Source organism: Prunus dulcis, chromosome 6 (assembly GCF_902201215.1).
Source record: "Prunus dulcis chromosome 6, ALMONDv2, whole genome shotgun sequence".
NCBI lineage: Eukaryota > Viridiplantae > Streptophyta > Magnoliopsida > Rosales > Rosaceae > Prunus > Prunus dulcis.
Window position 1 is genome coordinate 28511059 of NC_047655.1, and position 24871 is coordinate 28535929.

At 36.8% G+C, this 24871-nt stretch overlaps 5 protein-coding genes and 1 long non-coding RNA gene across 10 annotated transcripts; 3 read left to right on the plus strand and 3 right to left on the minus strand.

Annotated features, from left to right (window-relative positions):
• The first annotated feature begins 1126 nt into the window (after positions 1-1126).
• On the plus strand, positions 1127-3113 carry LOC117629714. The gene is made up of 2 exons (XR_004586149.1): positions 1127-1235; positions 1402-3113. It is a non-coding gene; the product is annotated as an uncharacterized LOC117629714 (long non-coding RNA).
• On the minus strand, positions 2310-13569 carry LOC117629713 (myosin-11). 3 transcript variants are annotated; one of them, XM_034362290.1, is made up of 38 exons: positions 12962-13565; positions 12036-12164; positions 11771-11914; positions 11493-11638; positions 11261-11417; positions 11072-11130; positions 10697-10856; positions 10479-10628; positions 10241-10377; positions 10001-10147; positions 9761-9862; positions 9562-9619; positions 9355-9456; positions 9096-9133; positions 8715-8841; positions 8459-8629; positions 8158-8289; positions 7958-8067; positions 7775-7835; positions 7328-7505; positions 6928-7133; positions 6667-6786; positions 6152-6250; positions 5650-5871; positions 5315-5454; positions 5074-5185; positions 4950-4997; positions 4602-4853; positions 4359-4514; positions 4055-4261; positions 3822-3965; positions 3628-3698; positions 3440-3539; positions 3299-3355; positions 3136-3192; positions 2977-3057; positions 2742-2824; positions 2310-2448 (listed from the first exon to the last, which is right to left on the minus strand). In XM_034362290.1, the coding sequence occupies exons 1-38, from the start codon at positions 12962-12964 to the stop codon at positions 2325-2327; spliced, it is 4590 nt and encodes a 1529-aa protein (XP_034218181.1). In that variant the 5' UTR covers positions 12965-13565; the 3' UTR covers positions 2310-2324. The 3 variants fall into 3 exon arrangements, 2 of the variants coding, with proteins under 2 accessions (XP_034218181.1, XP_034218182.1); XR_004586148.1 differs by having other exon boundaries at positions 2333-2448; positions 2945-3057; positions 12962-13569; XM_034362291.1 differs by lacking the exon at positions 2310-2448 and having other exon boundaries at positions 2735-2824; positions 2945-3057; positions 12962-13569.
• A 437-nt stretch (positions 13570-14006) lies between these two features.
• Positions 14007-16428, minus strand: LOC117630003 (F-box protein At5g03970-like). Of its 2 annotated transcripts, none has more exons than XM_034362700.1 (2): positions 16286-16428; positions 14007-15442 (listed from the first exon to the last, which is right to left on the minus strand). In XM_034362700.1, the coding sequence occupies exon 2, from the start codon at positions 15389-15391 to the stop codon at positions 14192-14194; it is 1200 nt and encodes a 399-aa protein (XP_034218591.1). In that variant the 5' UTR covers positions 15392-15442; positions 16286-16428; the 3' UTR covers positions 14007-14191. The 2 variants fall into 2 exon arrangements, with proteins under 2 accessions (XP_034218591.1, XP_034218590.1); XM_034362699.1 differs by having other exon boundaries at positions 14019-15391; positions 16286-16411.
• A 90-nt stretch (positions 16429-16518) lies between these two features.
• Positions 16519-20177, plus strand: LOC117630002 (putative GPI-anchor transamidase). Of its 2 annotated transcripts, none has more exons than XM_034362697.1 (10): positions 16519-16952; positions 17673-17714; positions 17812-17956; positions 18044-18273; positions 18538-18595; positions 18924-19001; positions 19156-19244; positions 19376-19457; positions 19544-19735; positions 19823-20177. In XM_034362697.1, exons 1-10 carry the CDS (start codon positions 16795-16797, stop codon positions 19961-19963), a joined length of 1215 nt encoding a protein of 404 aa, XP_034218588.1. In that variant the 5' UTR covers positions 16519-16794; the 3' UTR covers positions 19964-20177. The 2 variants fall into 2 exon arrangements, with proteins under 2 accessions (XP_034218588.1, XP_034218589.1); XM_034362698.1 differs by having other exon boundaries at positions 19832-20177.
• Positions 20178-20753: 576 nt separating this feature from the next.
• On the plus strand, positions 20754-23238 carry LOC117630004 (c-Myc-binding protein homolog). Its single transcript, XM_034362701.1, has 5 exons — positions 20754-20881; positions 20969-21041; positions 21205-21253; positions 21916-22039; positions 22803-23238. Exons 1-5 carry the CDS (start codon positions 20864-20866, stop codon positions 22899-22901), a joined length of 363 nt encoding a protein of 120 aa, XP_034218592.1. The 5' UTR covers positions 20754-20863; the 3' UTR covers positions 22902-23238.
• A 269-nt stretch (positions 23239-23507) lies between these two features.
• Positions 23508-24220, minus strand: LOC117632981. The gene is made up of 4 exons (XM_034366636.1): positions 24076-24220; positions 23884-24004; positions 23675-23789; positions 23508-23585 (listed from the first exon to the last, which is right to left on the minus strand). The coding sequence occupies exons 1-4, from the start codon at positions 24158-24160 to the stop codon at positions 23532-23534; spliced, it is 375 nt and encodes a 124-aa protein (XP_034222527.1). The 5' UTR covers positions 24161-24220; the 3' UTR covers positions 23508-23531.
• Between the last annotated feature and the right edge of the window lie 651 nt (positions 24221-24871).

The window sequence follows — 24871 nt, forward strand, 5'->3', positions numbered from 1 at the left end:
TAGAACGATAAGGACATGGATCATAATCATATGACTCATATACGATTATTTTAATTTTATTTTCAAATTTGTCAATTCCTTTTGCTAATTAACCTCATGCCATCTCCTTTTGTTTTGTTTCTTTAATTAAAATTTTTTATTTCTGGGTTAAGTGATGCATGTAACTTAATCTTGTCTTCCCAGTTCAAACTTCAAAGATCCAAGTTATGACTATGACTAGCTTAATTTATATTATAAAGAACGGCGGCGTTTGAATGTATATAATTTATTTATTAATGTTATATGATTGATCTGCACACACATACTGACTGAGGAAGCTTCTAACAATTTTAATTTTGGAGGCTCTTCTGATTTAGAATTAAAACGCAAATGATGTATGAAAAGTCAGAGGTGCCCTTATTGTACGAATCCCCCTCCTCCACCAATATCATTTGTATTAAAAGAAAAAGAATCAAAGGCCTTCATTGTTGAACCTTCAGGCCCATACTTCTTCCTTGGGCTTGGAATTCATGCTACGGGCTTTTACTTGTGAATGGGCCTCCGATTGAGCTTGATGCGCATTTGGTAATTATAGGGCGAAACTGTAAAAGGAACGACACCGTTGAGAATGGTTTATTACTGCCAAATACCGACACTGAACTTAAGAGAGGAAGTAGGAAGAAGGAGACTCATGGTATGTTTATCAATCAGGAATTAGAATTCTCATTAGGAGTTGGATTTCGCATATGGAGGATTCTGCATTTACTTCACATCAAGGAAATAAAAAGTGAGTGAGGTCTATACAAAATTAGAAATTGAATTCTTGATTTTAGAGGAATTCAATTCTTAAGTGGGATGTGGTATTCTAATTTATGGGGAACTAACCCATTAGAAATTCATCTTTTTTATCTATTATATCCTCACACAAATTTGAAATTCCAAATTTGCCATCTACTTTAACCAAACATTGAGGATATTTTAATAATTAATACCATTCCTACCCTAATTCCATATAGTTTAGTAAACAACTTTAATAAAAATCCGAAATCTTAGTAAACAACTTTAATAAAAATTCGAAATCTAACTCTCCTCAATTCATATAATTTAGTAAACAACTTCAATAAGAATCCAACTCTTCGTCAATTCAATTCACATTCACATGCTCAATACAATTCCATACAATGAAAGCTTGAATGGCGTGCCTTGTGTCCATGACCCTCTCTGTACCTCTCTCAGCTTCACATTGCTTCACAAAGGTAAGTTCACATTTACCAAACTTGTGGTCAACAAAAAAAACCCTAGCTTTTATCCTTGAGCTGCTGAAACAATCTTAGAAAACTTGGGATTTGAAAGCAGGAGTGGGAAAATGCTTTGGAGATTTGAAAAATAATTTGTGTTGCAATCTTTTTTATTTATGTTTAGGAAATACCTCCGAGAAAATCAGCCAACTCGAGGAACAGGTTTTCTTCTTCAATCTCTTTTCTCAATCGCCAGTTATGCTTGCTGTTTTGGTTTCTATTTTCAGCTTCATCGTGTTTAGTTGTCAGTCATATACAAATTTTGTTCTTCGAAATTTAGTGCTTTTATTTCTACTAAAAGAAAATTTGAAAATCAGATTTGAGTTGCTTAAAAACCCATTAGATGCATGAAATTTGTAGAATCTGTGTGTTTTCACTTCCAGTTAGTCAAATCGTATGTCAGGTTGGGGTGTTCCAACATGAGTCCAGTGTGAAGGGTAGCTTCATCCCAAGTTCAGCAAGTTAGAATCTCTTCAAGGCATGAAAGAAAAGAAAAAAATTTAAAAAGGAGAGAAAAGGCATTCCATTTTCCTGCTTGCTCTGTTATTTTAATTGTACGTATATGGCTGAATAGTGTCTTCAGTTTCTCTTCTGTTACATTACATGGCATCTATTCGCCAGTTTATTTTAATTGTACGTATATGGATGAAGATGTTCTTTGGTCTTGGCTGAGATTGTGCATCTTTTAAACTGCCAAAAGAAAAAGCTATTTATTGAAGAAGAAAAAAAAAATGCTCTAAGCTTTTAATTTCATCCCTAAAGTCAGCTACTTGTACAACATAACACAAAACATTCAACTTACATTGGCGGGGAACAATAACATTAACATCCCCGTTTCAATTTGATGCAATTCATGATGTATCTAAATGTAGATTCAAAGAAAAATTTTGTGGGGCAAAGCATGATCATGAACGATGTACAACCCCATAATTAATTAATATCCATGAGGAAATTAGGAGAGGTTGCATGTTGAATCTACCACTTGACAGTAAAGACAGGCTCATTCTCATAGACAGACCATCCATCCATCCATCTGCAGCAAAGTAATCAATCTGTACGTGGCAACAAGAAACTAAAGCCGGAGTTCTCACGAATAAGTGGCGGCGGTTCAATGTCGGAGATGTCTATTTGTTCCATTGACTTTGATATGTCATCAACTGAAAATGGAATGCTGCAGCATAAAGGGTTACCAATGAATATGGATAGTGTCAGTCCAATGTCCAGGATATAGAGGTAAACGAGGAAGGAATGAGATATGTTCAGCAATGACAACAAGCCCTACCAAAAGCAGAACCAAAGAAAGTTATTTTGTAATTGTTACCAAAAGTTTCCTTTCTTAAGGTTTCAATCAGTTTACTTATGAAATGCAACTCCAAATGAAGTAACAAAACAAATGAAACAGAAGAGAAGAGAAGAGAAAGAAAAGCTGAATCAGGGTGATGACATGATTAAATGTTGCATAACCTGGAATCGTCATCCAACAGGAAAGAATTACTGACAGCATTGTTGGAATCTTCTGTCATCAACACTCTCATATTGGATATAACCTAGATGGACCATTGAAAAAAGAGAAAAAAATGTGCAAGTAAGTTTTTGGATGCATGTTTTCAGTTCAGTTTAGTGTATTGTAATTTATTTTAATGCTGCGTGACGAAGATGACTCGAACCTAGCTGAGTAATGGCATCCATAAAAACTTACATCCGAGGACACACTATGTGTGCCATATTTGTCATCCCAGTACATTGTACTGATACGATATAGCTGCTGTATACTGAGGACCTGTTAAAAAAGAAGTTCGAGGGAGAGGTTAATAGACTAAAGTATAGTTTGTTTTATCCTTGCGTACACATCACTTACCGGGCACAGGTCATGGCTTATTTCATCAAGCGTCTTTTTTGGTTTTTGATGTATGACCTGAACAGAAAACGTAAAAATTTGAGGACTAACAAGTAACTTCACCATTATAAAACGTAACTACTAGTACTGGCAGTAGAAACGGAAAATAATGAATGAAAGATACCAGGAAACCAATAGCCTGCCTGATATGCTTGAGTTCATCCCAAGCTGAACCTGCATACTGCATTTTCTTTTATTTAGTAAGTGAGTGTATTAATTATCGCACAGCACAGCACAGCACGAAGAGGAACTAAATTCAAGGTACCTCATCTGTTGCCTTATAGCACCAGTGCTCCAGTTCAGCCAACCCAGCTTTAACATACTCTCCATTACTAAATGAACAGCACTCTCGTCTTAATAGAAGGCTGCAGAAAGTACTCTTATATTAGAAAAGTTTAGGGAATGTTAAACAGTATACAAACACTCTCATCTCGTCTCGTCTCGTCTTAATACCTGTTGAATAGCTGAACATTGATGAAGGAGAATATCTGTGTGAACACCTTACGAACTAAAAATGGAGGTACCTGTAAAGAGGGAGGAACAATGTGTGTGAGAGAAATAGGCTACATATGTTGAGAAGAAGAAAGACTTTATCACTATCATATTATTATGTGAATGTGAGTAAGGTAAGAGAAGGGGGAACTCACATGATTTGCTTTTAAAGTATTTAAGAAGTTTCCCAGGCTCTTGACAATCCCTTGCCAGTGAGCAATCAAAGCTCTCTGTGCCTCAGTGTTGGCAACTGATCGTGATGATCCTTTAACCAAGCTTGCCCTGGATGTTCTTGGTGCCTGTTAAAGTTCCAAATTTAGTATTACTTCTTGAAAAATTCATGCAAGAATATTTGTTTCCTATTCTGTAGATGAACATTTTAATGGACCTGGATGCACAATCCAAGCAACGGAGAAATCTCTTTCTTCAAATTATCTCGAATCATCCCATAAATCTTTTCTACATATGCCGTGAGTTGCTGTTTGAAAAGCAAAGCTGGGTACTTGGCTTCAACTTGTCGTAAACTGTCCACTCCACCACTCATTCCACCATTGATTAAGGAAAGATTCACTCCTTGTGGAGTTCCACGGAAACTCTAGTGGAAAACAATTGCAAAAATGTGAAGAAACTGAGGAAATGAAAATTCATGAATTGCAATATTCAATGTGGACAAGAGACTAGGAATTACGTACTTGTGTCATCCTTCCGAACAAGGTAGCTGATGACGATCGACGTCGTTGTGGTGCCATCCCAGCAGCACCACTGGCTTTCAGTGTGCGCTGGAGTAGTAATAGAAGTGTTGAGGCATTGGATAACCAATAGGCCAATATATCATTGTTATCCTGGGTCTGAATTCAAGTTAACGAGGTTTGTTTTGTGTTAAGAATAAACAGAAAACCAAAATACCAGAAACATTAAGCATGGGAATTCCAAACCTCAATGGCATTCCCTATGGTCTGAATAATCCTATCAAAAATGCTAGTCCGCTCAACTTCAAATGATCTCCACTGCAAAAGGCATTTGTATATGATGCAGGCAGCAATAGGCCTGTTCGCTGCAAAGCCTAGATGTTGTGCAATACATCGAATGAGCAATTCCTGATTCTCTTGCTGTTTTTCATTCAGTGATTTCTGTGGCTTATCCTCCAATTCTGACTCCCTGTGGTTTATTGAAGAACTATGCAGATCCTGATCCATTTTACCAGGTGATTAATTTAACATACAGAAAAGTTAAGAAATAGCCTTCCACTGCATCATCTTGCTTGAAGTTGAAGAGAAATTTACCATAGTTGTCTTTGCATCCCCTCCAATATGACCACTTTCAGCTGCCCTCTGCCAATCATCAAACAAGAAGAAAATTTTAACCATCTGAAAATTACAGCATTCCATGGTTTGCATTGAAAATTACCTGAATAATTGATCTGGACCGTCCAGAAAGGAATTTATTAGGCGCCATGGACACAGCTTGTTGGCGTAATACTTGGTTTTCTGATTCTAAATTGGTAAGCTTCTCTTCTAGCCTAATAAAGGAAGTTTAAATATACAGTAAACCACATCAGGCAAGTTAGAATTGGTAATTCATTTCTCTCAAATTCATTTAAAAGAAGACATGAACATGTAGGAAGCTGATGCTTTAGATGTCATATTACCTGGTCAAATTTTCCTGGAGCTGACTAACTTTTTTCTCTGTTTCTTCTAATTTCTTGCGTCGTTCTTCACCTGATGTTTGAGCTTCATTGTATTTTCTTTCATTGTCATCTGCTCTTTGTTTCTCTGCCTCCAAAGAGGCCTGGGGAGGTGGGGAGTTGGCAGGTAGCACAGAGCCAAGGTCAAGATGAAGTAATTGAAAAAAAACCAGAATCTACTGCTACATATATCAACAATAAAAGATGACAATACATAAAGCATTCTGAAACATGTTAAAGCCTTGTAAACTCAAAGACAGAGTATTATAGGTGCTGTTTAATGTATTGAACATTCTTACCTTCAAACTGTCCACTTCTGCAGTTAGAGAATCAACTTTCTGAGTATCCTCAACAACAACTTGGGTTTCCTTAACAACAGGAGGCGCATCTTGAATAGCTTTCTTTGTAGACTCTCGTTCCTTGACAACCAAGGCATTTGTTTCATCAACTTTGTGCTGCATTTCTTGCAATGAATTCTGCAATTTCGTTATCTCTTGTGCTTTTGCTTCTTCTAGGTCAGTCTGCAAACATGACATGAACTTTAGCTTGACAACATTTGTATGCATAACCTAAATTAGAATCTATGAGCCTCATCAAGAGTAAGGATGCAAAATAAAAGGTAACATATATGTATGTTAAAGTAGCATAATTTTCTATCAGATGCATTTGTCGAAAGTACACCAACGCATTAGCATAGTAGCTTTTGGCGTGAGCCATAAGTTGAGACGAAGAAAGTATTCATCAGCCTTTCACAGCATCTTCTCTATGAAACTAAATCACTCTGCAAGACACAGAGATTACCCTTAAACGTTTTTCCAACTGTAGACGCCAAGTTAGTTCCTCCACTCGTTTTTCCAGCTTATCTTTTGCTTCTTTAAGTGCCCCTGTTTCCCTTGCGGCCTGAAGAAAATTGGAGATAATATGAATATCATAAATAAAAAGAAGATTTTAAAAATGTCAGCTAGAAACGGAAAATGTGCATAATATTATTTATGGCAACAATCAGTACATCATCAATCCAAAACATCAGTTGACGATCTACATGTCTACATAGAAGGCTTCTTCTAATTTATTTATGTCCATTCCTATTTTATTCAAACCTACAATATATTCTTCTTTATTCCATATCCCGGTATTGAAATGGGCCTCATCCCCTCAGCTCAATCACTCACATCTGACAATAACCTTCAGTCAATTAAACAGAAACTAGGCACTGTCCTGTATGCACTAAATTTTACATATTCCTCTCATCTTGGCTACTGAACTATAAGTTGATGATTGGATCGCAAAAAGTGTAGAGAGAGTTTAATGGTTACCATTTTGAGCTTCCTAAGTTCCTTCCTTGCAATTTTTCCCCTCATTCGGCACTGTGCGACTATTGAACCCTTCTTGAGCTTCTTAAAGTATTTGACAGCTTTATGACAACGCCACACCGCCTGCAATTTTTCATTTAGATATATTTTTTTTCCAAAGGCAATAGAAAATCAGTAAAGTTGCATATCAGATGTTTCCTGAGTCCTGACCAGAAAGAGCTTCACTGATTAAAAAAAGAATCGTGCAAGATAATTCTATACAACCTGAATGATGGTTGCTGCTTTAGTTTGCCTTTTAAATCTGAATTCTTTACGAGCAGCCATTGCTCTTAAACCTGTTTGCAAGACAAGAACTGAGATATGGAGTTTGTTGTAAGTTGATCTGGCTTGGTATTTGCGCATGTTCTTCTGAATTTTCACAGCAGCTGACTCTCTTTTCATGCAGTGAAAGACTTTGCACGCCAGACTTCCTACAAGTTATACCAAAAAATATTGAAGGAAATTAATTAGCCAGTTAAACTGAGGCCCCAAAAGAGTTGTGTGAGAAAAGAAAGTAAAGGAAAATCATAGCTACATCCTTTTGTAAGATTCTCTCTAAGAACTAAATAGCACTGCACGTAGCTATAGGCCTGATTGGTTCTAATGAATTTTTCATGTGACTCACCTCTGCATATCGATTGCATAACTATGGTTGCCCGTCGCAGCGCAATAAACCGTTTCCGAGCATAATGGGTTCGTACACGCCGCTGGATAGTTTTAGCTGCAATACTGAGTACTTCGGCTCTTCGTGCATCTAACTCAGCCATCTGACCAGCCCTTAGGAACACCTTTGTTTTACCTATCTGCAAAATTGAACAAATGCCTCTACCCTCAGCATGTGACTGGATGTCGACACATATACTGTCCATGTATGCATGATATGATTAAGTCCAAATGCGGATTAAGTCCATGCTTTAAGGTTAAATTACATTTCCTAGTAACTCTGCCGCAACATGCATTAGTGGCTGTAAGACTGGTCAAAGCTTTGGCAATTTGGAGTGAATACTAGTTGCACTAACAATTCTCAAATTATAAGAAGGCTCTGAATTTGTAAAGGAACACCTCATTTTACCTGAAACCCTTTAAGACCCTTCTTTTCCAGAATCTTTGTGCAGGCAACTTTTTCATCATAGCTGCTCATAAGTAGAAACAGGCTCAGAATGTAGATCCACCACGTTTAATCAGAAAGTTGAAATATTATGGCCAAAAACTTCTCTTCCCACTTGAACTGAAAAACCTGAGAGATTATACTTACTTTCCTTCCAAGACCTCTGGTGCAAGAAGTCCAAATCGGTTTATGAATTCGAAAAAGGGTTTTCGAGTAGGATATCCAGCACAGCTAATTCGGATTGCCTCTAAAACACCCTACAGGGGAAACTGTCAGCAGCAGCTGAAAGAAAAAATACATAAATTTTTTAAAGAAAGTAAAAAGGAAAAAGAACATTGTTTGCTTACACCACAGCGCAGTTGCTGCATAATATTGACGTTCTCAAATACGGCTGGTTTTAGAAGGTTGTTTGGCTTCACACATCTGATATAGTGAGGCTCTGTAGAGTTTAGGGTTTCCATTAATGATTGTAGTTGCAGCTGCACCAATTAGAATGTAGAAAATTTAAGTGTCAACTTCTTGCAGCATAAGTTGACATTGCAGAATAAAAAAAGCCACGTGAGCTTCCATGTAGCTTTACTTCGATAGTTGATTATCTAGGGTAAGTTGACCTTCATGTCATGCTTACCAAGACAGTGAAAAAAATACCTTAAAACGAGAGCCAATTGAAGAAAACTTGGAAGATTTGGCTGTCTCTTCTGGAAGAGGAGGGAAAAGGCCTGCCACAAAAGAACATTTGGAAGCACCCAACAAGTCTTGATGTTCAGGAACCACATAGTCCTTGTTTTTGTCCAAAAATTGGTCAGACTGATATAGAACCTGCAGCAAAGTATTCAAAAGGTAAAATTCTGAAATACATTGGTTCTTATATTTTCAGAAATTGTTGCTTTGGTAGTTAAATTACCTCTCCAGCATAATGACCGATGGCAAAATCTGTGCGAGAAAGTTTTGGCTTTATAAAGCGCTTGTGAGTTTTGAATGTCTGATAAAGCTTATTTGCAAATGTTTCATGGGTTGACTTTGGAAACATGCTGGTAAAAAGAAAAAAAAAAAGCAGTTAGCAAGAATGAAGAATCTAGCTCAGACCTGTTCTTTACTTTTCCTTTTCTTTTCATTTTCTCTATTGGACATCCAGCTAAAACCTTAGATAGGGAGTTCCTAATATCTAATAGTCTTAAACATTTCTAAAACCTTTTCTAAACAATGGAGGAATGAAACCTCAAGTGAACATGCCTTCCTTTGAAGGAAGAAAGAGAACTTGCAAAGCAGAGGAATTACAGCTTACCAGGCTTCATCAAGGAGAGCAACTATACCACCAGGTTTCTGTGAAAGAAAACATCATACGTGAAGACTTGTGAGAATAAAATTTATTGTTGACTACAAGAACATTGAAAACCAACATGTTATTCTATTTGTCCATCAATGCCTATAAATAAACTTCTGACCAGACAGCCTGGGCAACCAGGTTCTTTTAATGAATTACTGTCCAGTTTAGATATAATAATGAACTAAACACTGAAACTGATACTAAGAATAGGAATAACCTTTTCAATAAGATCCAGGACATCTTGATTATCAACAAATTCAATGTAGCTCCAATCAATCTGCTCTTTTGTGTATTCTTCTTGTTCCATCTTGAAGACGTGCTGAAAATGTACAGGAAAAACGTAATTTTCAAATAATAACAATAATAATAGTAATATAGAATATAAACATTAGAGAAAGCTAAAGATAATAATCTGAGCCATTACCTGATTGAAATGTTGCTGCAATTTCTCATTTGTGAAGTTAATGCAGAACTGCTCAAAACTGCACAGGACGATATGCTGAAATTAAGTTGCAAAATAATGCCAACCCATAAGGGGAGAACTGCTCAAAACTACCATAGAATGTACACATATAGGGACATCCATGTAGTCTATGTATGGTATTATGTTCATTAGTTGTTACCTATTGGTCTTAAAACTTTCAAAACCATAGATGTCAAGGACCCCAATCAGAGATTTCGAGGTAGCATCTTGTCCAATTGAGACATTAATTTTGTCCACCAACCTGTATAAATACAAGTAGCTTAGGATCACATCAGCATTTTATTTCTCACTCTACAATTTGCTTCTCCTGGTAATTAGGATACTTGTTCATGAACAAGATGTAAATATGAAAATGTTGTTTTAAACATTAGTGACTAACCAGTCAAACAATCGAGAATATATTGTCTTTGCTAAACCATCACGGCTAATGGCTGCACTTTGAGGATCAAGACTTCTCTTGATAACTTCTTCTGGTGTGATCATGACACGCTTGCATAATGCGTCTTCCAATGCATCAACATCACACCTGAGGTAATGTTATTATCACAAATATTACAATATGAAAGAAAAACAAACTGGAATACACATTACAAGGGCAAAAAGATGAAAGAATAAATACATGAGAAGCTCTGCAGTCATTTTGAGATGGAACTTGGCTGGATCATCTTTTGGAACTGACGAATCAACTTCCGTTCCCTTGGTAAACTCAATATTTCCAAGATGAAGAATTGCGGCAACTACTCTAAAAATTGCTTCCTGAGAGAGAGAGAGAGAGAGAGGGAGGGGCGGAGCGGCTTGTTTGAGACGAGTGTCTTTCTAAGGTTCCATGTTAGAAAGAAATTAGGAAGAGGCTATACCTGCTCCTTAGCGCTTATTCCAACAACATCCATAGCTCTCCTTGTGGCAAGATAATCATGGGCATCACTTACACCAACCAGTTCGTAGCAACGTGACTGGTTAAGATAGTGAAATGATTTAGGATTTGCCAACTTGAACTTCTCAATTTCCTGTCAACATTAACAAATATTAGCCCAAAGTTGTATGAAAAGAAGTCTGCATTCCAACAGGATCTTACCTCCTGTGGTGCAGCACAAAGAAGGTAGAAGCAGTGGTAGTTCCGTTCAGGATCAGAAATTTGGCAAACACGAGATCGTTCCAGAAGGTAAGTTCTAATGGCTGCTCCTGATATTCTTCCTTGCTTATCAAATTGGATTTCAACAAATTTACCAAAACGACTGCACAATTTAAAGAGAACACCAATGTAAATTTATCAGAAGATACATGAGGTAAAGTAATTCATGGCAGCAAATGATTGGTGATATAGTCTTCATCATCATATTGACTCAGCAGTATACTAGTGAATAAGGAAAATCCAGGAGATAAAAAAGTCAAGCCAAAGGCAGAGAGAATCAACATCCTACTTCATTGCCCAAATGCAAGAGTATCTTACCTAGAATTGTTATTTCTAACAGTTTTAGCATTGCCAAATGCTTCAAGAACTGGATTTGACTGCACTCAGAAAAGAAAGAAGCATCATAAGAATTGTATAAGAAACTACTCGAGTTTGATATATAGAAGATAATATCGAGTAATTGAAGCTTAATATAAATGCTAATCAAAGGCAGGATATCAATCTTACTTCAAGAACTTGCTGTTCAACTGTACGTCCTTCGGTTGCAGCCCGGCCACCCAGAAATGCAAGGTACCGCATTAGCATTTTTGTGGTCTCAGTTTTACCTGCCCCACTTTCACCACTGACCAGAATTGAATTGCTTTTTCCTTCATTAATCATTGCCCTGGTTTGTTCAAAGAATCAATTGTAAATTTTGGTTTATTGATAAATTGAGCAATGGCATGTAAATGAGGGTAACCTGTATGCAACATCTGCAACTGCAAAAACATGAGGGCTTAGTTCTCCAAATGGTGCTCCCTTGTATTGTTGCATCATGTGACCATCATAGAGATGGGGCAGTCTTTGGAATGGGTTAATGGCAATAAGGATATTTCCAGTATAAGTCTATCATGATAAAAATGAAGGCATATATTATTGCAGATACCATGGTTATACAGAGTAAGGATTCCCATTTTGAATAAAAACTTAGTAAGTTTTTCAAAAGTTTTTATTCAAAATGAAGGGCGGGAAACTTACATAGATTTCATTAAGTTCGTATCTAATTTTTAAATTCTGCAGAACACCAGGCTCATGCAGATAAGATAGCTTTGTCATGTCATCGACTCCGCCAGCAGGAGCTTCCATATCTTTTGGATATATTTTCGATAATTTGGCAACAATCTTAATAGCACCAAAATAGAAATCTCATTAGAGCCCAATACTAGAAGCAATGGTGAATTCCAAAGAACAAACATAAAAGGGATAAAAACAAACACAACACATTTAGTAACAGGAAATGCACCTTCTTCCCATTGGTATTCTCGATCTCAGCTTCCTGTCCATTAATCTTTGACACTTGTCCATCAATCCAAGCCAATTCCGGGTCTTCAACCCAGACATTAGATCCTACAATGATATTTACTGGCGTTCCCTGTAGTTGAAGATACAAAGGAATGAAATTATACATAAATTTTTATTTAAAATGTCATCATAAACACAAACTTCACCGATAACCATTTCTGAATCATTTTGTATGAAAACTGGAAACAGAATAAAGGGGCAAATTATTCCAACAAAATATGTGCCAACACCTTTTGTCCTATTGCTGTTGCATATCTACTAAGTCTATGTTAGGTATGCCCACCACTAATTATTTCACCATCACCAAAAGTACAGTGTGATGCTAAGCACACTCATCTCTCTTGCTCAATGCTTAGTTCGAGTTGTCATATGCCTTGTGCTTTACCTAGGAACAGAAAAGCTAGTAGTTTCTTCTACAGCTAAATTGTTTACGAAATTTATGTTTTAAAGGAATAGCTAGTTCAGAAAACCACAGAGACACACGCACATCCCTCCATTCTTATTACACCCTTGGCAAAGAAATTTTCGGTTACCACATCTCTGAGAAGCAAAGAATCCCAATCTGGTAATCACAAGCTAACACTGGGCTATTGTAAAGGATAACATACACTAAACAACCGTTCCATTTTGCATCACAAGACACTAACTTAATCATATGTTCGATCAAAAAAAGAAAACTTAATCATTTGTTATTAACAAACTCAACAACCATTTGATCCCTGGAACTAGTTTTTGAATGCGACATACATTTTTTTAACTGAATTTCGGAAACCTAGTTTAATCTACAAATTAAAGGAAGACAAAACCATGGATATACAGAAATCAACAAATGTCAATTTATGAAATTCAACAAAAGACCGTACGTACCATTTTTCTTTTCTAGGCTGCCAATCCAAAGATCATGAAGTACTTTTATTCAAAAGTTGAGATGCATGACAAATCAGCTCCCAACTCCAGCTGAGAAGTGTTCCTTTCCACCAGACACCATAAGAGAAAGAGACCCTTTTGAGCAAAACCATCAAACTTTTGAGAATGAACAAGAGTCGAGGTTAATGGGGTCAGACAAAAACTCCATTTTCCGGGAAAGTTGGCAAGAAAGTGAAGGAAAAAATGGGAAGGGGTAGAAAGAGAAACAGAGATTGGTTGATTGGTGAGGTGGGAAAGTTTTGACTGTGTGATTGTGTGTGGGAAGTGAATGTGGATCGAGTCGGTTGTGGGAGTGACATTCTTCAGAAGCGCCTCTTGTTTCGGTTGCTTTCCTTTGTTTGCGCGCCAATTAGTGGCTACTAACCAAGTCTTCTCTCTCTTTCTTTAACGGTACATCTCCTTGTGTCATAGTGCTCTCTCGGTCTGGGGATGTTCCAATCTTGTGTATCTGAATGTATTGTAAACATTTGCTACTCGTCATGAAAACCGTTGGATTGGGATCAAAGTCTTCGAAACATTTTAACGGACTGGATTTTCTTTCTTTTCCTCCATGTGTTTGTATTTGAATGTGACGTCGATCTCCGTCCTGCTTTTTTTCTTTTAAACATAACAGAAAGTTTTGTCTTTCAGAAACATGCTTTAAAATAATAAATATGAAAGAGTTTAGATCTCCCCTGCTTCAACTGGCAGACGCATTTACAAAGATTTGGCTTTTATACTTGTATATGATTCCTTCCACTGTTGAACAGTTTGGGGGAGCTGAAGATCCAAGCTCCAAACTAACCAGTGGTTCCCTGCCCTGCCCAAATGTTCTACTTGTAAACAGAGCCTTTCTAATGTTCTACTTTACATGTTACAACCATTTACAATTACCAGTGCTGTTTTCCACCGCAACAGAAAATGCATATCAATCAATAGTCAGAAAAGAATCTTTAAACAGAAGATAAAAGAAAAAGTGGGAAAAGAATACTGAAGTCGCCATAAAAAGGTAAAAGAAAATTTTATGCACATATATATATATATATATATATATATCACAGCAAAGAGAACATCATCTCAATATTCTAAGGAAACTGTCGTATGTTAATTACATAAAACAACTAAATGCAACACAGGTCACTTGCAGGGATCGTATGAAATAGATGTCTACGACTTTCTCTCCGTAAGTCTTTAGGGGCATAAACAGGAGCGCGGCCAAGAAGGTCTAAAGTAAGGCATTACTTGACTGTCATCCCATTGAATAGAAGAGTCACGACCAAGATATGGAATCAGTGTAAGCCTCCGGCTCTTGAGGTGAAAGAGAAATATGTTCCATCCAGCTCTTATGAAGACATATTCAGAATTCTGGGGAAGGAATGACAATATTTGAGCTTCTTTAGAATTCTTTGCGGAGTCTGGATTTTGCTTCCACATTGCTTTGAAACTTAGTTTGTACCTTAAATTCCACCTGTTCTGTGATTGCACGTTTGATGAGAAACTATTTCCTTCCCTCTCAAGAACCCATATCTCCATGCCTGACACGCTGCTCTGACCATACTGCAAACGCCCATCTGGGGCCTCCCCAAGAACACACTCATCATAATCTTGAGAAATCGTACCATCTGGTAATTTAAGCAAAACTATACGCCTATCTCCAAGACGTGGATCATAAATGGCTAGATTTCCCTGGGTTGCAAACCAGTATATGACACCACTAATTACAGTAGCCACTGCCCAAGGACGCAAGGCAAATGTTGAAGAGCAAGTGAGCGTATAATGTTTCCATGTACCAGTCACTGAAGAGAAAGTCTCAATGGAGACAGTATTAACTTCATCACGTCTGCAGTCGCATCTTGCCCGAATAACCTTATAGTGGATGATTTCCTCAAAACACTCCTCGGTGACACTGAAGAATGCAATACACAAACTTTTATAGTACCGCTGAGGTTGAGGAAGTCGGCATAGCTGTTTGGTGATTGGGTTCCACACAGAATATGTCATTGGGTGGCGGCCAAAAAGAAGAAGGCCATTGGAAGAGTCAATGAAATAGCCAAGCTGTTTGGGGATCCCAGAAACCAGTAAATTATCGCCTTCCTCACAAGTTGACAATAAATGAAGTGCACGCTCTGATGGGGGCCGGCATATGCCATGTTTAGATCTTCCAAGGTATAGATGATTGCACACAAAGAAGCCCAAAAGATGAAAATTTATTCTCCATCGAGCATGGTAATCCTTTCGAAAAGAAGAGCTACATATCACACGAAGCCACCTCTTTGATACGAGTATGAAACTGAAAACAGATTTCTCTGGCAGTCGAAGGAGGATCTCGTGTAGGATGTCATCAGTCAATGCAGCATGAATATCATTTGCAGACCTCTTTTGACCCTTCATCTGGACACATAAAATTGTGCGGAGAGCATGCTCCACTGTATGAGTACAGTCCTAATAATGTGTAGCAGATCATATCCAATATTAAAGCATCTCAATTGACATAAAAGGACACAAATCTATAAGTCACCAGTTGTCCATGATTTAAAACACTACTACTACTGATAAATTAAAATATTTTCTTATATCAACATAACCTAGTAATGATATCCATCAGCGACGATAGACGTTTATTTGATCTATATTGCTCAGCAATCTTTTATCATAATCTGGTAAGCAACATATCGCTAGAACTGTTTTCAACTTCAGATTTTTTTTCAAACTATAACCAAATATGCAACTAAAATTAAAATAATTGTTAGATAATAAGCTTTGGCTCGCGAATTCGGGAAAGAAGAGGGATTGAGGACAAAAGAACCAGATTGAACCCACATGAGCCCTGCAACCAATTTGCTGAATTGCGGAATTGCCCTTCACCAGTTCTAAAGAAACAAACCCAATCTCCAAACTTCTAAGTTTCTAACACTTGAACAGCTTATGATCACAAAAACCCAGAATTTGTCTACAATCTGGTTACTCATTTACATTGTACTAAATCCATCGAGGAAAAAGACCAAAACTTTCCTCAGCAAAGCCCAACAAAAATTGCTTCTGACACCTTAAAGTTTTCATCTTGCAAGTTGTCCGATACTGATACAACAGAGAACATAAGACCCAGAACGTAATCACCTTCACTTCCTACTCTAAGCAATCAAATGGAAACGAAAGACGGTAACTACATTAGCCCATCTACCATTTTTGCCCTATTCATCAATTATATCAAAAGAAAGAAAGAGAATCAATTAAACAAAAGCATGCATAAAAGAAAGAAAGAATGTGTAGCTTAAAAGAGCGTACCTGAGAGAATGCGTAGCTTAAAAGCAAGTGAATGGGTGCTTGCCCTTCAGCTTGAGCGTCTTAAGGTTTGGGAAATTGGAAGTGATGAATTTCGGGTGGCCAAGTGGGTTTTTGACAGGATTGTGACCTCACTGGGATTTTATTGGGCTTTTCCGGGACCAGCTTATTGTTTCTTTTGTCTTCGGGCCAGCTTTGTTGGGTTTTGGCGTGGCGGGTCAACTATATAGCGGGTCAAGTTTACATGTCTACCGGCCTTCAATGACGTAACAGGAAATATAAATAAAGAGAAGGGGAAGAAGAACAGTGAGATATAGGCTGCTAATCTCTGGGAGGGAAAGAAACTTATCGAGATGACAAGCCTCGTTGTGCCATTAACAGATTTGGGGCTCTAATTCCATATAAGCTCGAGGCAAGATTTGCTTGCTCCCTCATTTTTACCCCCCAAGATTTTCTTTTCTTTTTAACAAGTTGTACCCCAAGTTCATAAGAATTCAAGCATCCGCTGCAAGATGTGCAATTTATTCAAATACATAGTGGTGGCTGCGGCGTTATTGCTTCTGGGTCCGTGCACTGTCACCAAATGCATGGCGTTTGGTTCTCCTCCTTCTTCTGAGACCACTATGCACACTAACAATTGGGCTGTTCTGGTCTGCACCTCTCGATTCTGGTAATTCAAACTTTGTTTTGCTCTTTTCAACTTGTCTTTTTTCTATTTCTGTGTGAAATAGATATCGCCCAAGTTATAATTTCCGATAGCCTTCTAAAAGTTTCTTTACTTTTATCTTTTACTAATTTAATTTTTTGATAAAAATTCGGGTGTGTTTGATATGATTATTAGTTTGCTTACTTTGTGGATCGTATCCATCCATGAGCACTTTCTAGTTTATTTGCTCAGTTTTTTTACCATGCTTGGCAACAATGCAAAAGAGAAGTTGGAATTACGTACTCTATGAACCATAACCATTTTTCTAGATGTGGATGCATGAATGTACACTAATTCATCTTCGGCTTTGGTATAGGTTTAAACTTGTGAAATGGCCATCTACTTTTTCAGCGTTTCATATTTTCAATGCTGGGGGAGTTGAATAGAGCTGTCTCTATCACATATTCAGTCTTCTTTTAGAGAGAAACTACAGTTCTTTCACCTTGCTTGGCTCTCTTGCATTCAGTACTTTAATTTAAACATTATTGAAGCATTAAAGGACACTAAGTAAACGGAAGTCTTCCTATTTTCATCTTAAGGGTTCATCGAAAGAATCAATATATATCACTGAATTCTTGTAATCATTGTAATGAGCTAGTTTGAAGAATCTTGAGCTACCTATTTCAATCTCTCATAGTTCTACAACATCGCAATTTGATTTACCTATCCTAATGTTGTCTTCAGGTTTAATTATCGACACATGGCCAATACTTTATCCCTGTATCGGTAAGAACACGGTCTTTTCCTCCTAGATCATCTTCTTGTCTGTCATTCTTTCTTTTCTTTCATAGTTACTTCAGTGTGTTTGTCTTTTGATTTACAGGACTGTTAAGCGACTTGGAATACCTGATGAGAGAATAATACTTATGCTGGCAGATGACATGGCCTGTAATGCTAGAAACAAGTATCCTGCCCAAGTTTTTAACAATGAAAACCACAGACTCAACTTGTATGGAGATAATGTTGAGGTGAGCTTTCTTCTATCTGTTTAGGTCTTTTACTTTGCTTCAAATAGTTTTCCAAATATGGCTGATTTACCAAACTGAATCTATCAGGTGGATTATCGAGGCTATGAAGTGACAGTTGAAAATTTTTTACGTGTATTGACTGGGCGTCATGAGAATGCTGTTCCAAGATCTAAGCGTCTTTTGAGTGATGAAGGAAGCCACATTCTTTTGTATATGACAGGACATGGAGGAGATGAATTTTTAAAATTTCAAGATTCGGAAGAGCTCCAGAGTCATGATTTAGCTGATGCAGTTAAACAAATGAAAGAAAAGCATAGGTTAGGAATTTTTACCTCTACCACTGTTGCCTTTTACATTTGTATAAGAATTTCTTACATTTTAATATTAGAAATGGGGAGAAAATGATTATCAGATGAATACAATAATTTACATTTCTTATGAAATTATCAATTATCAATTTAGTTTGGGACAATTTTTTATATTTTACATGTTGTTATATCTATGTTGATGACTGTTCCTATTGATCGTCGCTGCTGGACAAATGAACTCATATGAAGTTGATAACGTGATCAAAATTTTAGATTCAAGGAGCTGCTGATAATGGTAGACACTTGCCAAGCTGCCACTCTCTTCTCTCAGGTTTGTGATTTGCTCCTTCCTGTTCTTAGAAAAGAAAAGCATAATATATTTTAGCTATATCCTGTTTCATTCAATTTTTCAGACCGAAATTATAATGTTTAAAAAGAATGTACAAAAAAACTTAAACTCAAAATATACCATCCTGGTGTACACTTTTGCAGATAGGATAGCTTGAATGGAAACATTTGTTTGACTTCATTGCACAGGGACAAATTCCTTTATGATTGTGTATAATAGTTTCATAATCTGAAAAGAGAGTATCCTTGATGAAATTGTTCTATTCACATGCTTTTATACTAAATGAAAGATCATATTTTGAGTTTTGCAGCTTCAATCACCCGGAGTTTTGGCTATTGGAAGTAGCATGAAAGGGGAGAACTCATACTCACATCACTTGGACTCTGATGTATGGTGGATTTGTTGGCATAAAATGATTTTAACATTTAAACTGATTTGACTGAGAATGCTATTCCATGTTCTTGATTAATCTCAAATCCAGGTATTTGATACCACTTACTGGCATTTCATCTAATTATAGTCACACTGTTTGCTTGATACAGGTTGGTGTTTCTGTTGTAGATCGTTTTACATTTTACACCCTTGCGTTCTTTGAGAGGCTAAATATGTATGATAATGCCTCATTGAGCAGGTATATTTAAGAAATTGCATACCTATTTCATTGTGGCAATTATATCTTTCAAAGTGTACAGAACCATTACAGTGTAAGTGATTTTTCTTCAAAATTAATATTTATTGTAGGATTTGATTATCATTTTGCAGTCTTTTCAATTCCTATAACCCAACCTTGTTGATGTCAACCGCATATTACAGAACAGATCTATACCAGCAACACCTGGAAGAGGTAGGGAAGTTTTAAACTTAATCTTCTCAATTTGGAGCTATTGAAGTTGCTTGCTTTACTTTGATACTGGGAAATACTCTCTCTAGGTGCCCGTGACTAACTTCTTTGGTTCAGTCATGGAAACTATACATACTGATTCAACTTATAAAGCCCCTTCAATAAAAAGTTTCAGCAGAGCTGAAATCAAGATGCCCCTTGATCAACCAGCCAATGACAATGAAAGAAGAATTTTGGCAGATTCAAATGGTCAAGATCAAATCAGTAACCCCAAAAAAGAGGTGACTTTTTATATCCCTTCCCTTCTGGTCGTTCAATAAGCTTTGTTTCTTTACAACATTGTCGTGATGGGAAGGAATGAATGCCAGGAACAACAGGGTGCTTTCAGACATTTGTGGAACACTATTAATGACAAGGTGGAAAAAATTGAAGATGTCGATTCCTTTGTGCAGTACGGCCTGTTAGTAATGCTTCCAGTGTTGCTACTTCCCACGTTGTTATCATGGTGAAAGTTTTGGTGCATTTCATGCAATTCCTTTCCCCACGTCGTGTTCATTATTTTGCTCCTCCACCAATCAAGTGTTTGCGTACGCGTGTGTGGGGACAGAGAGATATTGAGAGATGTTGATTTAAAGTCTTCCCTGTAATTGATTGTTGGGATTGCACCAATTTCATATATATATATACAGAAGAAAAGTTTAAGCTGTCCATGGACAGGTGATATGGGCCCACTGTCATGCACTATGAATATGATTTGATCTAAGAGCTGAATTTGCTAATTGGATTGAACACTTCTTCGACCATCGAATGAAAGATGGGAGAAAGGGGATCTCTTTTCATATTATACACTGGGGCCAAAATGAACGGCTCCAAACATTCTATAGTGAGGGCTAGATGAGGTCCTATCTCTTAAGCGTTGAATTATGCTAATCAATTTGATTCAATGGTTAATCAGTTTGATTCAACGATTAAGAGATACGGCCTCATCTAAAGGCCACATGGCCCTCACTTGTAAAATTGTCTAATTCTAAATGGTGAGAACTTGGGTGTGCATTCAAACATGCATCAAAATGTCCATTTTCTATCCAACAAAATACAATAAAATCTGAATGAGACAGTGAAAACAACACTGGGTTTTTTGCAATGCCTCCTAATGATACAAACTTTAAACTCCAATGTCAATATTTCAAAAAAAACAAAAACAAAAGACCTCCAATATCATTTGAAATGGAGGCCCATGTGGTCGAAGCATGACGAAAACAATGGTTTGGATTGGACTGGTAGCGGTAAGGTAGGCCCATGTCAATACCATACTACAAGAGCTTCCATTTACAGCTAGACCAAATCGAAAGCAAGAAAAACAGAAATCCCCCACCACGGCAGATCAAAGAAAATAGAAGACGAAGATCATGATGCACTACAAAGAGGTATGATCCATTTTTACTTCTTTAATTTTTTATTTTTGGGTCTTTCATGAAAAAGGTTTAATCACTGTCTGGTATATGTATGTTCAGGAAAAAGAGGCAAAGAAAGAAGCTTTTAGGAAGTACTTAGAATCCAGTGGAGTTCTTGATGCCCTCACCAAAGGTTTGTTGCTCTCTCCTTCTGACTTCTATCAAGTTTTCCGTTTCTTAATGTAAAGCTTAAGTCTTTTCCTTTTTTGTTTTTGTGGGTTGGGTTTTTTTTATATAAATTATTTGATGTACATTTTCATTTATTCTCTTTATTTTTGTAATTTTCTCTGGGACAGTTCTGGTTGCGTTATATGAGCAGAATGACAAACCTTCCTCTGCGCTTGAGTGAGTTCATCTCCTTGACTCTGTGATCCAAATGCTCTATTTGAACCAAGAATCAAGCTTTAAATGATTTGCTAGCTCAACTAATAGCAACAGCTATACCGCCAGTTTTTTTAGTTTTTATTAATTAGGCTGAAATCATATGGTATTTACCCAAGAATTCATATGTTATTATTAGTTATTCATTCTTCCACATCACTTTATCAAAAGTTAGATTTTAGCTTTTACCGGGTATTGCATTCTCTTTTTAAGTATCTCATTGTCATTGCGCATTGCACATTGTTGCCCAATCTTTAACCTTTAGGATATTTGTAATACAAGCGTACAAGCAGAAATTGTGAGGCTTTGAACATAATCTGCTTGTTATGTATTAAGTAGTCTATATTTATGGGGTTTTGTCAGAATGCTATTTCAGTTGTGTATCATTTCTTCTTGGAAATGGTACTTAAGTTGTAATTGCAATATTCCATCTTTTACTTTTGCAAGTGTTGAGTAGTTGTGCTTAGTTGTGTTCTTCTGTTTGTTCTGGTTTGTGCTAACAAATGTATTTTGTTTCATGTATCACATCCAAATAGAATTATCTTGTGAGATGATTTTTTCCATGCTTATGCCGGTGTGCAAATGTTCAGATATATTTTGATTTTTGATTTATAATTTTTTGACAGGTTTGTTCAACAAAAGTTAGGGGGTCCATCTGTGTCAGAATATGAAAAGGTCCAGGCTGAATTATCAGAGTTGCAGAAAAAGTATAGCACACTTTTGGCAGCACACCAAGAAACCTGCACTGAGGTACTTTTCTAGATTTTGAATCCACCTGTACTTTGAGCTTAATCTAAGCATTGGCTAAGAGGCGTCGTTAAGTTTCAGACACCATATTGCCTATAGGGTGATAAACTGTGTTAATAATTTCATCAAATGCAGATGGATAGAGTTGTGAACTTAAGTATTAACATGTGAAGACAAGAAATAAGTATGACCCCTTCAGTATGCCTTACGATTACGTAGTTAATTGGGGAGAGATGGACAGAAATCATAGAAATATACAACTTAAGTTATGTTACATACTCATAGTGCAAACGACCTACTGACTCACCCTGCTATTTGTATGATCAATTGAGTAATAAAGTTAAAGTATTTGAAAGTGTAATAGTTGTGTAAAATTTGAATTGGAATCACAGAAAATATGAGTGTTTTGTCTCTTCAAAGTTGATTATAGATGGATTGCAGCACTGACGTGCATGTATCCATCTTGACCCCTCATTGTTTGCATTGCAGTACACCTCCTTATTTTCCAATGAAATTGGCAATATATCAATCTGAACTACTGTAATTCTTTTGGATTGTGGTCGGTTGAGTAATAAAAGATATCTGCTACACCAACTCATTAGATGACTATTAATATGTGGTATAGCTTTAGTAAACTAAGGCGTTCCCTGCGGTGGAATATTTGAGATATGTATGGTTGCATTTGCTTCTGATGTTCATTTGAACTGTGTATGCCCATTGCTCCCACTTTGTTATATAAGTCACCTAATTATGCGCTGTATTGCAGTTAGAGGGACTTAAGAGCTCACAAGTAGCTAACGTGGCACCAGTTTCTATCAAAGACAAAGAGACCACTGATGAGGAGGCCCTAAAGGAAAAGTTCTAAAAGAGCGGTGGAGGACTTTGTAAATTGCTAAGTTGAGCGAAACCTTTATTTCTTGTAAATATATCAAACAAAAGAACGGAGCCATGGTTCCCTGGCTGTTGTATCCACAGTACACGCCAGAACTTCATATTGTGGGTGTGCATGTCAACTTGTGTTTGTGTGATCACTTTAATCGTTGTATGCTTTTGGTGAGAAGAGGCTGTGGTTTTGTTTAACTGATTGCAGTGAGATATCAACTAATTTTAAGGTCCTCGGGTATTCTTCTGTCTTTAAACTCTAGCTGTTCAGCAAGATATTGTGATACCTGTGAAGATATATTTACTTCAATTCTTCCTGAGTTTGTTATTCTTCCTGAGTTTGTTTCTTGCCCTATGTTGCGCAAGTTATCAACAAAATTTTGAGAGAGTAAAACAGAAGTCCAATAACACAAACTTGAGATCAGCTTATGAAGATAATGACTAGAACATGTGCAGTGGGAGGCAAAAGAGAACACCCTAAAATGTTACAACAATCGGTGGCAAAAGAGAACATTTGCCAATGACATTCCTAACTACTAATATTTTCAATTTGATTGTCCAACAGTTCGTGGCTACGTCCTCTGCTTTTCTGGAAGAAACTTGGTAGCATCTGCTACCAGAAAACAGCAAGCAGAGTAACCAAGACAATGACCGAGCAAATTAAAGCCTGCACCAATATGATTTTCAGCACAAGGAAAAACAAAATCTCATTACAATTAAAATGAAAGGCAAAAGCATTTTTGGTGTCATTCTTACTGCAATCGCAGATGCTGCAAGGCCAGGTCGCTCTCTGGGGCCTTTAAGATAATTTCCAAAATAAAGCACAGTAGCATAATACCATATTGGTGGAAAAGCAAATCCCAAGAGAAACCTATTTATAAGACGCATTCAAACTCAAAAACATCAATCTCTTCTGTCCTTTAATTGGAAGGAAAAAGTAAGCAGCTTGGAATTATAGAACTCACGAGAACCATCCAATGCCACAACCAAAGCATGCAAGAGGCTTATCATACGTCCCATCTACCAACGACAAGCCCCTTCCCTCAATTTGCAGTTGCACAATTTCTTTGTCATCAGAATCTCCACCTATAACAACCCTATTTAGTATTTAGTATTTACACACCACAGACAAGAATTTTTTATATAAAAAAACTGACCATATTGCTCCTTCACTGTGATCTCAGTGTCGTTTTTCTTGTTTGAAAATGGTGCTTCTGTCATCCCTGTGCTGCTCTCATGCATGATCAACTCCACCAAATTTTTAATAAGAACATTCCTGTGAGTAAATGCACAAAAGTTTGAAATTTCGAAGAAAGTCCATGCTTTTATATATGATTTTTTGTGTTCACAAACTGCAAGAGAGAAAAGGCCTCGAACTTGTATTGTGTCCAAAAAGAAAAGGTCTCCAACGAGGGAGAAAGAGGAAAAAAGTATCACTTTTTGTTTCTTGTATAAATAAAACGGTTCCCTCTTTTCAACCGAAACAACTGCCACTTTGTTTTTGGATTTATTAAACAAGTCTATCACTGCATGAGTTATTATATTATACAATCTGTAATATTCTTCTAGACAATTGTTTAGACATATAAAAGCGACAATTTAATTTCTTTTTCATGTATTTGTGATGTGAACCATAATTCATATTATTGTTCGTCTGCTGAACAAACCAAAAGAAAATGGTTAATTCTACTAACTTTGGACATAGCCCCACTAACAGGTATGTATTATCTTTAGGGTTGTTGGTGAGGTGCCAAATTAACAGCAATTGAACACCAAAACAAATACAATTAGCCTCACATAAAATGAAAGAACTAATTTTTAATGTAATTTTCGTTAAAGATATTAAAGATTAGAAATTGCTGAGTTTGAATTTATTACAGATGAGTATAGAATCAGATAGATATTAGATTATTCAAATGAAAACCTAATTAAAAACGAAAAACGTAATGAAGA

Bases quoted from the DNA above. Each gene is read 5' to 3' on its own strand.
- LOC117629713 (XM_034362290.1), bottom strand. The intron at 11,418-11,492 runs GTTACCCTCATT...TGAACAAACCAG, and splicing joins GTTGCAGATGTTGCATACAG to GGCAATGATTAATGAAGGAA. The intron at 3,966-4,054 runs GTCCATTAAAAT...GAACTTTAACAG, and splicing joins TGCTTGGATTGTGCATCCAG to GCACCAAGAACATCCAGGGC.
- LOC117630003 (XM_034362700.1), bottom strand. From the start codon at position 15,391: ATGAAGGGTCAAAAGAGGTCTGCAAATGATATTCATGCTGCATTGACT.
- LOC117630002 (XM_034362697.1), top strand. From the start codon at position 16,795: ATGTGCAATTTATTCAAATACATAGTGGTGGCTGCGGCGTTATTGCTT. The intron at 18,596-18,923 runs GTTTGTGATTTG...TGAGTTTTGCAG, and splicing joins CTGCCACTCTCTTCTCTCAG to CTTCAATCACCCGGAGTTTT. The intron at 19,736-19,822 runs GTGACTTTTTAT...AATGAATGCCAG, and splicing joins TCAGTAACCCCAAAAAAGAG to GAACAACAGGGTGCTTTCAG.
- LOC117630004 (XM_034362701.1), top strand. The intron at 21,042-21,204 runs GTTTGTTGCTCT...TCTCTGGGACAG, and splicing joins TCTTGATGCCCTCACCAAAG to TTCTGGTTGCGTTATATGAG. The intron at 21,254-21,915 runs GTGAGTTCATCT...ATTTTTTGACAG, and splicing joins AAACCTTCCTCTGCGCTTGA to GTTTGTTCAACAAAAGTTAG.
- LOC117632981 (XM_034366636.1), bottom strand. From the start codon at position 24,160: ATGCATGAGAGCAGCACAGGGATGACAGAAGCACCATTTTCAAACAAG. The intron at 24,005-24,075 runs GTCAGTTTTTTT...GGGTTGTTATAG, and splicing joins CACAGTGAAGGAGCAATATG to GTGGAGATTCTGATGACAAA. The intron at 23,790-23,883 runs GTGAGTTCTATA...TCTTATAAATAG, and splicing joins TGTGGCATTGGATGGTTCTC to GTTTCTCTTGGGATTTGCTT.